Raw genomic sequence first — 15,424 nt, 5'->3', positions numbered from 1 at the left:
TGATTTGGGATTGGGTATACCTCTCGTCATTTGTTGAAATAATCCATAACCACCAGTACATATTTGTTTCCGCAGTTGCTAGTAGGAAATGGAACTGCGACATCCATAGCGATCCTTTCAAATGGAGCACCTGAGTTATATTGCTTCATCTGGCCATGACTTCGGGTTTTGGGGCCCTTTCGCTCTGCTGCATACCTCGCAGTTCGCAATTCACTCAGTGACCGACTGACGGCAACCAACACAATAGAATCTCTGTTTCATCTTCTCGAGCGTCTTCGTGATTCCAAGATGACCTCCGCTTGGATCATTATGCAGCTCGCTGAGCACGTCAGGAATCCTCTTTCTGGGAACAACTATCAGTTTCTTCTTGCCATCCTCACTCTCCCATACTCGATACAAGCAACCGCATATCAATTCTAAACTGTTCCACTGTGCCCAATATGACTTCGCAACGGGACTCTCTGCTGACATCTCCTCTCTATTTGGTCTTTCGTTCGTTCGAGCCCTTACATAACATGTGACAGATCCGTATCTTCTAGCTGACACTTCCTTATTTGTTCCTTGTCCAATACGTCGGACATCTATAATGTCTTCTTTAGCGCCGACCTTTGAACAGTGCTTGCATTCCAAACTCCATGGGTACTACCTTTTCGATGTTCAATGGAAAAGTCATAGCTTTATAGTCGCTCGATACATTGTGCTAATTGTCCTTCTGGATTACGGAACTGCAAGACCCACTTTAACGCTGCGTGGTCTGTCCTGACGCGGAATCGCTGCCCGTAGAGGTACTTGCGAAAATGTTTAATGCACTCTATCAATGCCAACAGCTCTCTCCGTGTAACGCAATAGTTCCTCTCTGGTTTACCAATTGAACGGCTGTAATATGCAACTACCTTCTCCTGTCCGTCGACCAGTTGTGATAAAACGCCTCTATAGCATATCCGCTCGCATCTGTATCTAGAATAAACGTTGCTCCTGGAACCGGATATGCCAACATTGGGGCAGTGCACGAACGCTCCTTCAATATTTGGAAAGCCACTTTTTACTCCTTCTTCCATTCAAAAGCTTTATTTTTAAACGGTTTTATTTAGCTTGAGTTGACAGGCAGGCCGCATGCACGGCCGCACGGTCGTTGTTACAAAAAATCGCCGCTAGGTGGCACAAGGATCGAGAAATTCACAAAAATCCTATACGTGGTCCGACTTGGCTCATGCTTGGAACACATAATACATACAAGAATAGAAAGCGACCTATCAAAAAAATCGCCGCTAGGTGGCGCAAGGATCCAGATATTCACAAAAATCGTATTTGTGGTCCGATTTGATTTGGTCCATATTTGGAACACATAATACATACATGAATAGAAAGCGACCTGTGATGCCCGATTTGGCTCATATTTGGAAAAAATATTGCATACAGTCCAGTAGAAGTGACATCAAAATATTTTGGAGTTGGAGGAGGTACATGGATACGTGGCGCAGAGTCGAGTAAAGTCTTTGGAAGGAGGACTTAGGTTGTAACAAATTGTCAGGAAAGAGTTCTTGTAATAATGAGTCACTAAATGAACTAAATAGAATGAGAAATAATAGGCAATTAAATAAACACTAAAAACTTGAAAATAAAATATTTAAAAAAAATGTTTAAGTTAAACGGTAAACTTTTCCAGCGTAGCCCATAGCCTCCATAAGCTTACAAGAAATAAAATAATTAAAAAAAATGTTTAAGCTAAACGGTTTTATTGAAAACAATACTTACATGAAATAATAATAATACGAAAAGCTAGAAAATAATTAGGTAGGTCCTAGGTACTAGTCATCACACTCCTTATCAATCTAGGGCGTTGATCACACAATTAAATAAAAGCGTTGGACGCGTCATATTTCTATTGATAGTCATAAGTAAAACCAACTGAACCTTAATCAGGTTATGCTACGCCTCACATTTTTAGAAATTTCACGCGCCCAACGCTTTTATTTAATTGTCTGATCAACGCGCTAGATTGATAAGGAGTGTGATGACTAGTACCTAGGACCTACCTAATTATTTTCTAGCTTTTCGTATTATTATTATTTCATGTGAGTATTGTTTTCAATAAAACCGTTTAGCTTAAACATTTTTTTTAAATTATTTTATTTCTTGTAAGCTTATGGAGGCTATGGGCTACGCTGGAAAAGTTTGGTACAAACCGGCGGTAATATGTGCATAGCCCAAGGAAACTTTTTAATTCATGCCAGTTCTGTGGTCTTGGCCAATCCTTTACAGCTTCTATCTTTTCATTCGCAGTTCAGATGCCCTCTGTTGTTACCTTGTGGCGAAAATAAATTACTTCCTTTTTAAACAGCGAACACTTTTTAGGACTAAGTTTCAGACCAGCGCCAGCTATTCTCTGGAAAACTTCTTCCAAGTTCTTAAGATGTTTATCAAAGTTTTTGCACATACGATGATGTCGGCCTGGTACACCAAGCATATTTTCCAATATAGTCCTTTCAGCACCTGGTCCATGAATCTCTCAAAAGTAGCTGGTACATTACAAAGTCCAAAAGGCATCACTGTAAATTGCCAAAGACCCTAACCGACACTGAAGGCTGTTTTCTCTTTGTCTTCCTCCTTCATCTGCACTTTCCAGTAGCCGCTTTTCAAGTCCAGTGTTGAAAACCATTTCGTACCTTAGCGAGTCCAGAGTATCGTCAATTCTTGGCAATGGGTATCTATCCTTTTTAGTAACGTCGTTCAACTTTCGATAGTCCACGCAAAACCTCATTTTTCTATCCTTCTTCTTCACAAGCACCACAGGTGAGCTCCATCGACTAGCGGATGGTTCGATGACGTCACTGCCGCTCATTTCTTGTGCGATTTGACTCACAACTTCCCGCTTCGCCAGTGGAACACTACGAGGAGCTTGACGGATCGACCTCGCATCTCCAGTGTCAATTTGATGTTTCACGACGTTGGTGCGGCCTGATTTGGAGCCATCTTGGTCAAATATGTTGGCGTACTTTAGGAGCAATTGTATGCTTCCTCTAGTCCCTCTGTCCATGCCGTCATGTCATTTGAAAGATCAGTATTACTAGATGAAACGTGTTCCTAGAGCTGTTCACATTTAATAACTACTTCAGCCTCTTGGAATCTTCCCAAAATAGCTCCTTTGTTCAGTTTGAGTGGGGCCTTGAACTCATTGAGTACTCTTACCGGAATACGTCCATCTTGTTTTGTCAAAGCCAGGGTTTGTCCTACGAGTATGTTCGGTGTTGATTTGTTGGCTGCCTCGACAACCCACAATTTGTTTGTCCCACAATCTCCATCAACCTTTGCCCAAATGACTGCTTCTGATTTTGGTGGTATTTGCTGACTCTCTTCGACCAGCACTCGCTTACTGCTATCTTTGCCACTATAAAATTGTGTACTACCGAGACGTTCCCAATTGCGAATTCACATGATACTTCTCCTAGAACAGTGGTGTATTCTCCAGTGGCTGTACGCAATCTTGCTCCATGCAATGGTCTTATTTTCTTGTTGACTAAATCCGTTCGAATGATGGAATGAGATGCACCTGTATCTACAGTCAGTAAACGTTCCTTTCCATCCACATGTCCTCCGACAGTAAGATTGTTTGACCTTCTTCCAATTTGTGAGATAGAGATTATGGGGCATTCAATTGAGGGAGCCAGCTGTCGCCCGTTGCGGCTGACTCGATTTAGTTTAACGTTTGATTGGTCTTGGAGATTTGCTCATCTCCTTCAGCTCTGCGTTTACGACCACCCACATTGTTGAAACTGTTAGGGTTGGTGTTACAATAACGCGCAATGTGCCCTGGTTTTCCACACTTAAAGCATTTGACTGTATCATAAATCTTCTGCTGCCTACCCTTCAATGCTTCCAAAATTGTGCCTACCAACTCTTGTCTTTCTACTTCCACACGATGAGCCTTATATGCTTTTTTAATCAATAGGGAGGCAGTTTCCTGAGTCAGTGCATGTGATACCGTTTCTGCGAATGTGGGTTTTGGGTTTGCATATGTCGCTCGCTTCGTTTCCACGCCCCGTATGCCATTTATAAAACTCTGGATTTTTACCCTTTCAGTGTATTCCACGGGTGCGTCCGAATTTGCTAGATGAGCCAATCTTTCAATATCGAAAATTTCGAAAAACCGAAAAATTCCGATAATTCATTACAAAAGAGAGATAAAGTGACGAAACTTGGTAGATGAGTTGAACTTATGACGCAGGATAGAAAATTAGTAAAATTTTGGACAATGGGCGTGGCACCGCCCACTTTTAAAAGAAGGTAATTTAAAATTTTTGCAAGCTGTAATTTGGCAGTCGTTGAAGATATCATGATGAAATTTGGCAGGAACATTACACCTATTACTATATGTACGCTTAATAAAAATTAGCAAAATCGGAGAAGGACCACGCCCCTTTTAAAAAAAACTTTTTTTTAAGTAAAATTTTAACAAAAAATTTAATATCTTTACAGTTTATAAGTAAATTATGTCAACATTCAACTCCAGTAATGATATAGTGCAACAAAATACAAAAATAAAAGAAAATTTCAAAATGGGCGTGGCTCCGCCCTTTTTCATTTAATTTGTCTAGGATACTTTTAACGCCATAAGGCATAGATTTTATGACGTTAACTCTTTTCTGTGAAAATGGGCGAAATCGGTTGATGCCACGCCCAGGTTTTATACACAGTCGTCCGTCTGTCCTTCCGCATGGCCGTTAAGACGATAACTTGAGCAAAAATCGACATATCTTTAATGAATTTAGTTCACGTGCTTACTTGAACTCACTTTATCTTGGTATGAAAAATGAACGAAATCCGACTATGAGCACGCCCACTTTTTCGATATCAAAAATTACGAAAAATGAAAAAAATGCCATAATTCTATACCAAATACGTAAAAAGGGATGAAACATGGTAAGGTAATTGGATTGTTTTATTGAAGCGAAATATAACTTTAGAAACAACTTTATAAAATGGTTGTAACACCTACCATATTAAGTAGAAGAAAATGAAAAAGTTCTGCAGGGCGAAATAAAAAACCCTTAAAATCTTGGCAGGTATTACATATATAAATAAAATAGCGGTATCCAACAGATGATGTTCTGGGTCACCCTGGTCCACATTTTGGTCGATATCTGGAAAACGCCTTCACATATACAACTACCACCACTCCCTTTTAAAACTCTCATTAATACCTTTAATTTGATACCCATATCGTACAAACTCATTCTAGAGTCACCCCTGGTCCACCTTTATGGCGATATCTCGAAAAGGCGTCCACCTATAGAACTAAGGCCCACTCCCTTTTAAGATACTCATTAACTCCTTTCGTTTGATACCCATATTGCACAAACGAATTCTAGAGTCACCCCTGGCCCACCTTTATGGCGATATCTCGAAACGGCGTCCACCTATGGTACTGAGGATTACTCCCTTTTAAAATACTCATTAACACCTTTCTTTTGATACCCATATTGCACAAACGAATTCTAGAGTGGCCCTGGCCCACCTTTATGACGATATCTCGAAACGGCGTGCACCTATGGAACTAAGGATTACTCCCTTTTAAAATACTCATTAACACCTTTCTTTTGATACCCATATTGTACAAACAAATTCTAGAGTCACCCCTGGTCCACCTTTATGGCGATATTTCGAAAATGCGACCACCTATACAACAACCACTACTCCCTTTTAAAACCCTCATTAATACCTTTATTTTGATACCCATATCGTACAAACACATTCTAGAGTCACCCCTGGTCCACCTTTATGGCGATATTTCGAAACGGCGTCCACATATAGAACTAAGGCCCACTCCCTTATAAAATACTCATTAACACCTTTCGTTTGATGCCCATATTGTACAAACAAATTCTAGGGTCACCCCTGGTCCACCTTTATGGCGATATCTCGAAACGGCGTCCACCTATGGGACTAAGGATTACTCCCTTTTAAAATACTTATTAACACCTTTCTTTTGATACCTATATTGAACAAACCAATTCTAGGGTCATCCCTGGTCCACCTTTATGGCGATATCTCGAAAAGGCGACCACCTATAAAACGAGGGTCCACTCCCTTTTAAAAATACTCATTAACACCTTTCGTTTGATACCCATATCGTACAAACAAAGTCTAGAGTCACCCCTGGTCCACCTTTATTGCGATAGCTCGAAAAGGCGTCCACCTATAGAACTAAGGCCCACTCCCTTTTAAAAGACTCATTAACACCTTTCGTTTGATACCCATATTATACAAACGTATTCTAGAGTCACCCCTGGTCCACCTTAATGGCGATGCCTCGACAAGGCATCCATCCACCTATAGAACTAAGGCCCACTCACTTTTAAACCCCTCATTAATACCTTAAATTTGATACCCATATCGTACAAACACATTCTAGAATCACCCCTGGTCCACCTTTATGGCGATATTTCGAGACGGCGTCCACCTATAGAACTAAGGCCCACTCCCTTTTAAAATACTCATTAACACCTTTCGTTTGATACCCATATTGTACAAACAAATTCTAGGGTCACCCCTGGTCCACCTTTATGGAGCTATCTCGAAACGGCATCCACCTATGGAACTAAGGATTACTCCCTTTTAAAATACTCATTAACACCTTTCATTTGATACCCATATCGTACAAACAAATTCTAGAGTCAACCCTGATCCACCTTTATGGCGATATCCCTAAATGGCGTCCACCTATAGAACTATGGCCCACTCCCTCATAAAATACTCTTTAATGCCTTTCATTTGATACACATGTCATACAAACATATTCCAGGGTTTCCCTCGGTTCATTTTCCTACATAGTTTTTTTCCCTTATGTTGTCACCATAGCTCTCAACTGAGTATGTAATGTTCGGGTACACCCGAACTTAACCTTCCTTACTTGTTACCTTTGGATTACTCGCTGAAACTGCTGGGCGATTGTTGCAACTGCTCCATACGACCTTTTAAATCCTCAACTTCTGCCTGAAATTGAGCGATTTTGTATCCTGTGCTTCCATCTTTGATGTTACCCTTGCTTCCTGTGCTTCTGACTGCGAAGAAATTTGTGCCACCTATCTTATGCTTCCATATTATATGTAATCTGTGTCGACATATCTGCTATACGTGTTTCTTTTCCTTCAATCTTCGATGTTATTTGTGACGACATTTCGGATATACGTGTCTCCTGTGATTCCATCTTGGATGTTAAACGTGTCTCTTGCAATTCCAGTTGAGATGCCATATATGTCTTCTGTTCTGCCAGTTGAGATGACACTGTCGATGTTTGAGCAGATATTGCAGCCAAAATCATGTTTCGTTTTTCTCTTAAATTTTTGTTGTCTCCTCGCCATCAAGATGAAAGACATACTCTTCCACGTTAATTCCTTCTAATTCCATTGCATTTCGTAGTTGTGCCTGAAGTTTGAGTTTATTGCCGGTTGTATTCAATCCACGGCTCTCCAACTCCTTCTTCAGTTCCTGGATCTTCAATCCACTCCACTTTGCCATGTCCAAGTTGTATTCGAAGTCTTCGGAATTTATTTAACAATTCCTCTTCTGACACCAATTGTAACGAATTTACTGAAATTCCGCTTATTTGCAACCTTCTGCTAACGTTCGTATCGCTAAACTGTTGAATAAAACACTCCAATATTCTGTATTACAAAATGGTCTTTATTAGACTGCTTTGAAAGTACGCACAATTAAACTTCACTTCGCAACTGATAGCGTGTTTAAAACAAACTGATTGCTCATGCCTAAGCTGGTGCTGCTTTTATACTCTTCCGTTTCCTCGTTAACATATTTCTAGGCGTTTCTCCTTCTAGAATTTACTAGTTCGCTGAAGATTGCTACTTTTGTGAGTATCTTAGAAATATGCATGTGTATGTGTGAGAACTACTTTGCTGATGATTGCATAATTTTGTATCTCTCCGCTGCTGTATGTACATATGTGTAGACATAATGATTGATTTGTTTATGTAGATACAAGTGACTGCTTAGTATCGGCTTAGAGATGATAGTATCCGCTAGTGTTGCTAATATTTGTCACAATATAAAAGGAGGAGCAAACATTTTATTCGCAATTTCGCTATAAATGTAGCATAAAACATAAAAGCTTTTTAGATATTGTTACATCTTTGGTTTTAACAAATATCTAATGTTTCCCTCATATATATGAATTTCACTACGCCACTGGTGGCATAAAACCAAACCGGTATTCAGAGTAAAATCTAATTGGAATAACGTAAAATAGTATTTATAAATGTACATCGTAAAAGTGGATTAGAGTGCTTGTTTTAGTGAGAAAAACAAAACACAAAAAGAATGTAATATTTAATTTCAACAGCTTAAGAGAGATAAACAATCTCTTCGTCCACGACCATCTCACCAGGCGCCTGATGTCATCGATCGAGACTAAACCCATGTAAGTTCTTTAATTGTTTTTGCATAACATTTTTTTTAGTATACATACTCTCGCTGCATATTTCTACGTGCATATATACGTATAATCTATCCCACTTGCGACGATATCTCAGCAAAAGAGTATCATGATAGTTTTCATAATATAAGCATACACCTTGTGGCACATTTTTAAGCTATTGCATAGATTTTATCGAGGGCTTGACGACTAAATCAAAAAAAAACCGTAACGGATATTTGTCAAGAAAGATCCGAAAAGGCTCGAAAAGGTTCGAAAAGTTTCGTAAAGGTTCGGTGTTAGCAACAGGCCAAATACATCAAATTGGATCTCTATCATAATCAGCGGTGGGCAGGTTACCAAATTGAGAATGTGGTAGTAAACACGAACGCGTAGCGAGCACGAAAGCAAAATCAATTATTTATTTACAAGCCAACCTAATATAAACGCACGCAAGTCATTTTCTGTCAAAAATGTCTCATGCATATACAACTTGTATGTGAGCAACTCAAATTGAATTTGCTGCGTGAAAACCTAACTCGATTTACAATTTTTGTTCTGCCTGACATTTAGATTTGACGTTTGCACACATGCTTTATATTGTCGCAACGCAGGCTTATTTGGGTTAGGGCAAAAAACGCCGGTTGTTTGCGTGCGCTAAAAAACGCAGTGCGGTTTTATTAGGTTGGCTTGTTAGTTTGATTTCAATGCTTGAACGGTGAACACGTGTCACACGCACTCTTTGGTACTCTGTTTTAAGCGCGCGTGCGACGCTTCTTCACCGTACGACCATCGAAATCAAACTAAAATAGCTGTCGTTGATTTTCACGAAGTAGCCATTGTGCTATCGCTTATCGTATACATATATGTTCGCTTACAAGCCAACCTAATAAAACCGCACTGCGTTTTTTTTGCGCACGCCAACAACCGGCGTTTTTTGCCTAACCAAAATAAGCATGCGTTGCGATAATGTAGAGCGTGTGTGCAAACGTCAAATCTAAATGTCACGCAGAACAAAAATTGGAAATCGAGTTAGGTTTTCACGCAGCAAATTCAATTTGAGTTGCTCTCATACAAGTTGTATGTGCATGAGACATTTTTGACAGAAAATTACTTGCGTGCGTTTATATTAGGTTGGCTTGTTAGCAGGTGCTAAGCTCACGCCCACCCCGGATTATAAAGTTAAAGTTAAAGTTAAAGTGAATGTTAAAGTTAAAGCGAAAGTTAAAGTTAAAAATTTTTTTTTTAAAGTTAAAGTGAAAGTTAAAGTTAAAGTTAAAGTGAATGTTAAAGTTAAAGCGAAAGATAAAGTTAAAAATAAAGTTAAAGTTAAAGTTAAAAATAAAGTTAAAGTTAAAGTTAAAGTGAATGTTAAAGTTAAAGTGAAAGTTAAAGTTAAAAATAAAGTTAAAGTTAAAGTGAAAGTTAAATATTAACTTCTCATTTATTCAATAAAAGTAAAAAATTTGTTTTCTTATCGGTCACCACGCTTAAAAAGGTTAACTTGAATTAATATCAAAGACAAAACTTGAATTAATATCAAAGAAAACAAAATGTTGCATAAATATTATAATTGCATAAGTTGATAATATGCAATAGCTTTACCGCGGCAGTCCCCGAGTGCCACACGTCCTTTTTTTATGGCTTGCAACAGGTTGTTAAAGTAAAGTCGCTATAAATTTTGTCTCATGCTACTCTTGCGCTCTACCTTTATATTGATTTTGATGCTCTAAATATTTTAATAATATGTATATGCACATAAGTATATACATATATATCTAAGCATGCAAGTTTAGAAAGGCCTATATAGGCCACTACACATATAGTTATGTTAACTTTTTCGATTTAATTCGTATATAATATACATTTGGGTGACCAACCAATAAAATTAGATTAGTTAAACTTTAAACTTAAAAGCTTAGACATGAAGTCGGTTATCATAAAATTGTTAAAGAAAGATTTTTGTATTTGAATTGAAAATATGTGTTCGTAAATTCAAATTTATTTTGTGAGATGGATTAAACCTTGGGTTCGTAAGTATGGCTCGGTTGGGAAGAAAAGAAGGCTGTTTAGTAACGGCATTCCTGGGATTAATTAGAGGACCTTTCATCCGAGCAGTCTTTCCGTTTTTAAGTGTTTATGGGATTTGATTGGGGAAGAAATTTTTTTGCTGTTGTTGTTAAAGAAGTGCATGATTTTCCTTATATGTACAACGAGTTCATATGCGGCTTAGTGGCGGCAAGGATCCACGCAATCCGACGAGCTTTGACCCGGATAAAGCGAGCATGCACAGCCGGCCATGTTCTATGAGCGAGGTGTGTTGCACTACATTTTACGATGCCGAAATGCGCGTTATTAATTTATTTAAAACACTTTTGTTGTTTTTAAATAATCGATTCAATTAACTTTTAATTTAAACACTGCTCCACTTTGGGCGCCAAAATGTAGGGCGAAGAAGATTTTTTCTTACCGCGGAATAAATTCGAAACAGGGACTGAGCTGTGTTCTAAATTAAAAGAAAAATAGCGCAATTAAACAACGCCTCTTGGTGGTTCACTCTAGACTACTTTATTCAATATAATAAGAAATGTAGTTTATTATGGTAATGATTGAATTTAAAGCAGGCATCGGCAAATAGTGGCACAATTGTGCACACTCAATTCACACGTATTCTTATTCCCTTTAGTTTAGTTGTCGCTGAGCATTTGGCGCAGTAACATTGATTGTGTTCGTCGCTTGCTATATTGACGAATGTTATTAGCAAGCAACAAGCAAATATCGTTTGTTAGTTTTTTCAATGCGCACAAGCGAAAAATATTTAATGTTGACTAAACCTTTTGCGCAAATACAATGTATTTAATTGTATAAACCGTTTGCTTGCCATTGTGCGCATTAAAAATATAATAACAAACGATCTTGTCTTGTTGCTTGCTAGCATTGTGAATGATGATTAAGTGTGATATCTTACCCGTCAACTGCCTGTCGGGATGTTCAATATGGCTACTTTTTAGCGTTTTGACAGGGTGTTCAATATGGCGGCGCCTATCTTCAGCGGGCGATAGAAAGAGATACAGAATGAGACAGCGATAGTCAATTACAAATCAGGTGACCCAATCACTTTGAAATTTTGACGTCTATGCAGAAGATATCACACTTAGTTATCATTCACAATGCTTGCTAATAAGCGAATGAACTACGCAAACCGATGTGCGCGATTATCGCGCTCTCACTAACCCATCTGCATTTTGATTTTGCCGATGCCTGATCTAAATCAAGCGTCACCATTTAGTTGAATAATTATTGGCGCCACCTCACATGTATTATTATTCTCTTTCGTCTTAATTCGTATTTAGTTGTCGCTGAACAAGCAGAGTAGCAACATCGGGTAAGGAAAAGATATTTTGCAAACAAATGCTCATTCGCAGAATTTTTTAATGGTTTCATGTTAACAATTTATTTTGTTTAAATTTTTCCTTACACTCAAGCAATAAAGTAGTATTTATACGGCATATTTACGAATTACTTTTTGTGTGTTAACAAACATGCGTTTATACGTCCTACCTCATTGATTTTTCATCAACAACTAAAGCTGGAGACATTGGTGCTTTATCGGTAACCGTATCGGTAACCTTTTAACAGCTGATTCGACCAACCTTATGAGAATCAATGCAATCGATTATTGGTGACGCTAAAGCTGGAGACATTGGTGCTTTATCGGTATCCGTATCGGTAACCTTTTAACGGCTGATTCGACCAACCTTATGAGAATCAATGCAATCGATTATTGGTGCCGCTAAGATCGTAACCGTATCGTAGCCAACCAATTGGGTTTTGGTTTACCGTCGTAACGATAAACAGCTGATTACGTTAGGGATACGACTACAGCGATACGACAAACGGCACCAATGACTCCAGCTTAAGGTCGTAACCGTATCGTAGCCAACCAATTGGGTTTTGGTTTACCATCGTAACGATAAACAGCAGATTACGTTAGGGATACGGATACAGCGATACGACATACGGCACCAATGACTCCGGCTTAAACCACTACCCATATATGTAATACTCCTATATTGCTACAAAAGGCTAGGTACATTCCCAAACATCAGAGTGTCGATATATTGCTGTTTAAACGTTTTTGTTTTTGTATTCAATAATCGAATGTACCTAAATTTAAATTTCTTCTTGTCACACTTATGCTGCTACAATCACAAAAATTCTATAGGCTGTCTTGTTTTGATTTCGAATTCAAAACACATTGCGAGCATTTTCTATTAGCAATATAGGAGTATTACATATATGCCACTACCCATAAGATGATTTTAGTTTTACTCACACAGCCAGTTTGAATTTTGGCGACTAATGATTTAAAGTAAATACATTTGCAAGTGTTCCTCACCAACGGCAACAGGCAGAGTGTGTCGTTAGGTGACCCAACAATCAATATCTGCCGGTTATGAATAATAAAAAAATCAGATTTTGACCACTATAACTAATGAATATTATAAATCAAAACAATAGAAATCGAAGATAATAACTATGGTAACTATGGATATTTTGTAGCAGTGTACACTGCTACAACAACAACATAATAATTATGGTTTCAGAGAAAAGTAAAAATCAAGGATATTTAATATTCTTGAGTAAGAAAATTAAAATCAAACTTAATCTTTATTAGTCATCAATAATTTAAAATCAAAGAAAATAATTATTTGTTATATACGTACTTATCTACGTTTTTCAAATTTCGAATAGTTCACTAACCTTAATGATTATTGGGACAAATTCTTAAACAGAGCGGTCTTGGGGGTTTTCGGCAAAGGCATATATACATACATATAAGTAAATATACATATTTTAATCTTATTCAGTAAAAGTAAAATATACATATAAATATTCTTTTTTAGAACTAGACAATCAAGCGCAATTAGCATCTCCTTCAATGTGTGAGTCTCCATCTTTGGATAATTTGCAAAATAAACAAAATCGTGATCAGCAGTATTTAGCAGTACGCTGCAATCCCGGTGGGCGTCCACAGCGCGGATCCCATTCTAACGACTCAGGCAGTTTTGGCAAGGCCGAAGGCAATGAATACATAGAAGATATTTGTCCTTATGCTACTTTCCAACTGAATAAACAAACATATAGCGAAAGCTCATATAGCGGGAATGTTTACAGCGGACCATATCATTCTGTGAGAGGCTCCTTTGTGTATCATGACGTAAAGACAGATATTTATCATGTAAGTACATAAGACATAAGTGTAGAATTTGTTACCGATCCCTATATCATCTAATGGTTTGGTTTTAGTCGAAGGAGCCGGAATACACTAAAGTGCGCAGAAAAGTTGGGCGGTTGCGCGATCCTCATTCGGAAAGTCAGGGTGTGTATTCGTCTAAGTATAACTCTATTCCTTTATAAGATTAAGGTATAGTTTAGTCTGAGATCAAAACTAAATCATACAGCGCATGCATCAAAACTTAAATCACATAATCATTAACCATTGTTTTAAGATTTAGTCCCACCTTATTTATCCTTTCCTTCCGAGCTCCAAAATTTAACTAGGCCCCAAAGATACTGCCCCCATACAGTAACTATTTCAGACGAATTTAAAATACCGGTACTATGGTTGTATATTCATTGTCGATTATAAAGTTTAAATATTGTTGAGTAAGATATGTTAGATATGCATATTATAGAGGGAGACAAACGAAATCTACTTTTTGTTTTTCTAGCTATCCACAAAAAGCTCTAAAAATTCTATAATTTTATTCCCCTAAGGTATTCGTACTTGACAGCTTTTTTTAGGGACGTAACAATTATAAGATAAACGTATAAAAGGGCTTCTTTAACCATTAATATTGAGATATTGGTTGCGAAAAACAAATTTAACGACAACTTTTTTATTAAGGTCACGATAACCAATAAATATGTCTAAGAACACTTTACAAATAACCAAAATTTGGTTGTGGCTGTAAATAACCATTATGGTAACAAAAATGTGTGTTTGGTTAAAACTATCCAAAAGATTTGTTTGTCCATCAGTAACTAAAAAAATCAAATTCTTTCTATTTTTGGGCTATCAGTAATTTTTGGCTATCAGGAATTTTTGGCTATCAATAATTAAACAATGTTTATACTTCCATTTTATACCAGGACTTCTAGAACGCCTTCATTTTGAAGGCAAACAATATTCTTTCCTAGCGCATATTTTCTACGTTAAATAAAAAGACAGCTAAGTTCCTGAGAGGTCTTAATAGTTTCGTCCCTTGTGTATAAATTTACTTCTTGCTTTTTTAAATTTCATTAAGCAATTTTTTTATCCTGTAGTCGTCGGAGAGAATCCTTTGGAATCAAGCTTTGAGCGTGTTGAACCGAAAGTCCTATTACACGGGCTAGTATAAATCATTACAAAGTTTTCTATGTCCTGATATCAGGTAACAGAGTTAAAATACTGGGAAAGTGTTATTTTTTGCTGAAATCTCTGAATCTTAGTTCTCTGCGAAGTGTATACGGTTTTGCCAAATGGTGTTGGACAGCGGCCACAGCGCCGTAAGGATTGACGAAGATATTTCCGATCCATGTGAAATCAAGCGAGGAAACCACACAAGGCGATATTTCTAGTTGCATATCTAAACCTCCCCACTGTTGGCGTATATAAATTTGGAGCTTTGAAGGACTTCGCCCATGTTTGCGAGTAAAAGCTGGATATTTTATTTATGTATGTAGCAAAAAAAAACACACATGCCGCCTGTTACTCAGAAACTCCAGTCAGAACTGAGGCTCATTTTTATGGACAACGTCCAATGTCGCCCAAGAAATCCAAGAAAGAATCACTCGTGTCATTTAAGTGATACAATATAATATCCACAAAAATGGTGTGGGTAAGACTAGTCTGCAGGGTAAGGGGTCCTTCACTAAGGGTTGTACATTCGCTGTATGTTATCAAGCCGATTCTTTTCTATGGAGTTGTGGTCATTCGAACAGTACAATATT

At 37.8% G+C, this 15,424-nt stretch overlaps 1 protein-coding gene across 1 annotated transcript in view; it reads left to right on the top strand.

Moving 5' to 3' along the window:
* Positions 1-15,424, top strand: part of Dscam4 (Down syndrome cell adhesion molecule 4) — a 2,049,237-nt gene that overhangs the window by 1,677,367 nt on the left and 356,446 nt on the right. The window contains 2 exon segments of the mRNA XM_067787909.1: positions 13,336-13,670; positions 13,739-13,811. Of these exon segments, the coding sequence (XP_067644010.1) occupies positions 13,336-13,670; positions 13,739-13,811 (408 nt within the window).

This window comes from Eurosta solidaginis, chromosome 5, assembly GCF_040869045.1.
Source record: "Eurosta solidaginis isolate ZX-2024a chromosome 5, ASM4086904v1, whole genome shotgun sequence".
NCBI lineage: Eukaryota > Metazoa > Arthropoda > Insecta > Diptera > Tephritidae > Eurosta > Eurosta solidaginis.
Note: the sequence above shows the minus strand (reverse complement) of the source record. Positions and strands in the feature narration are given on the sequence as shown.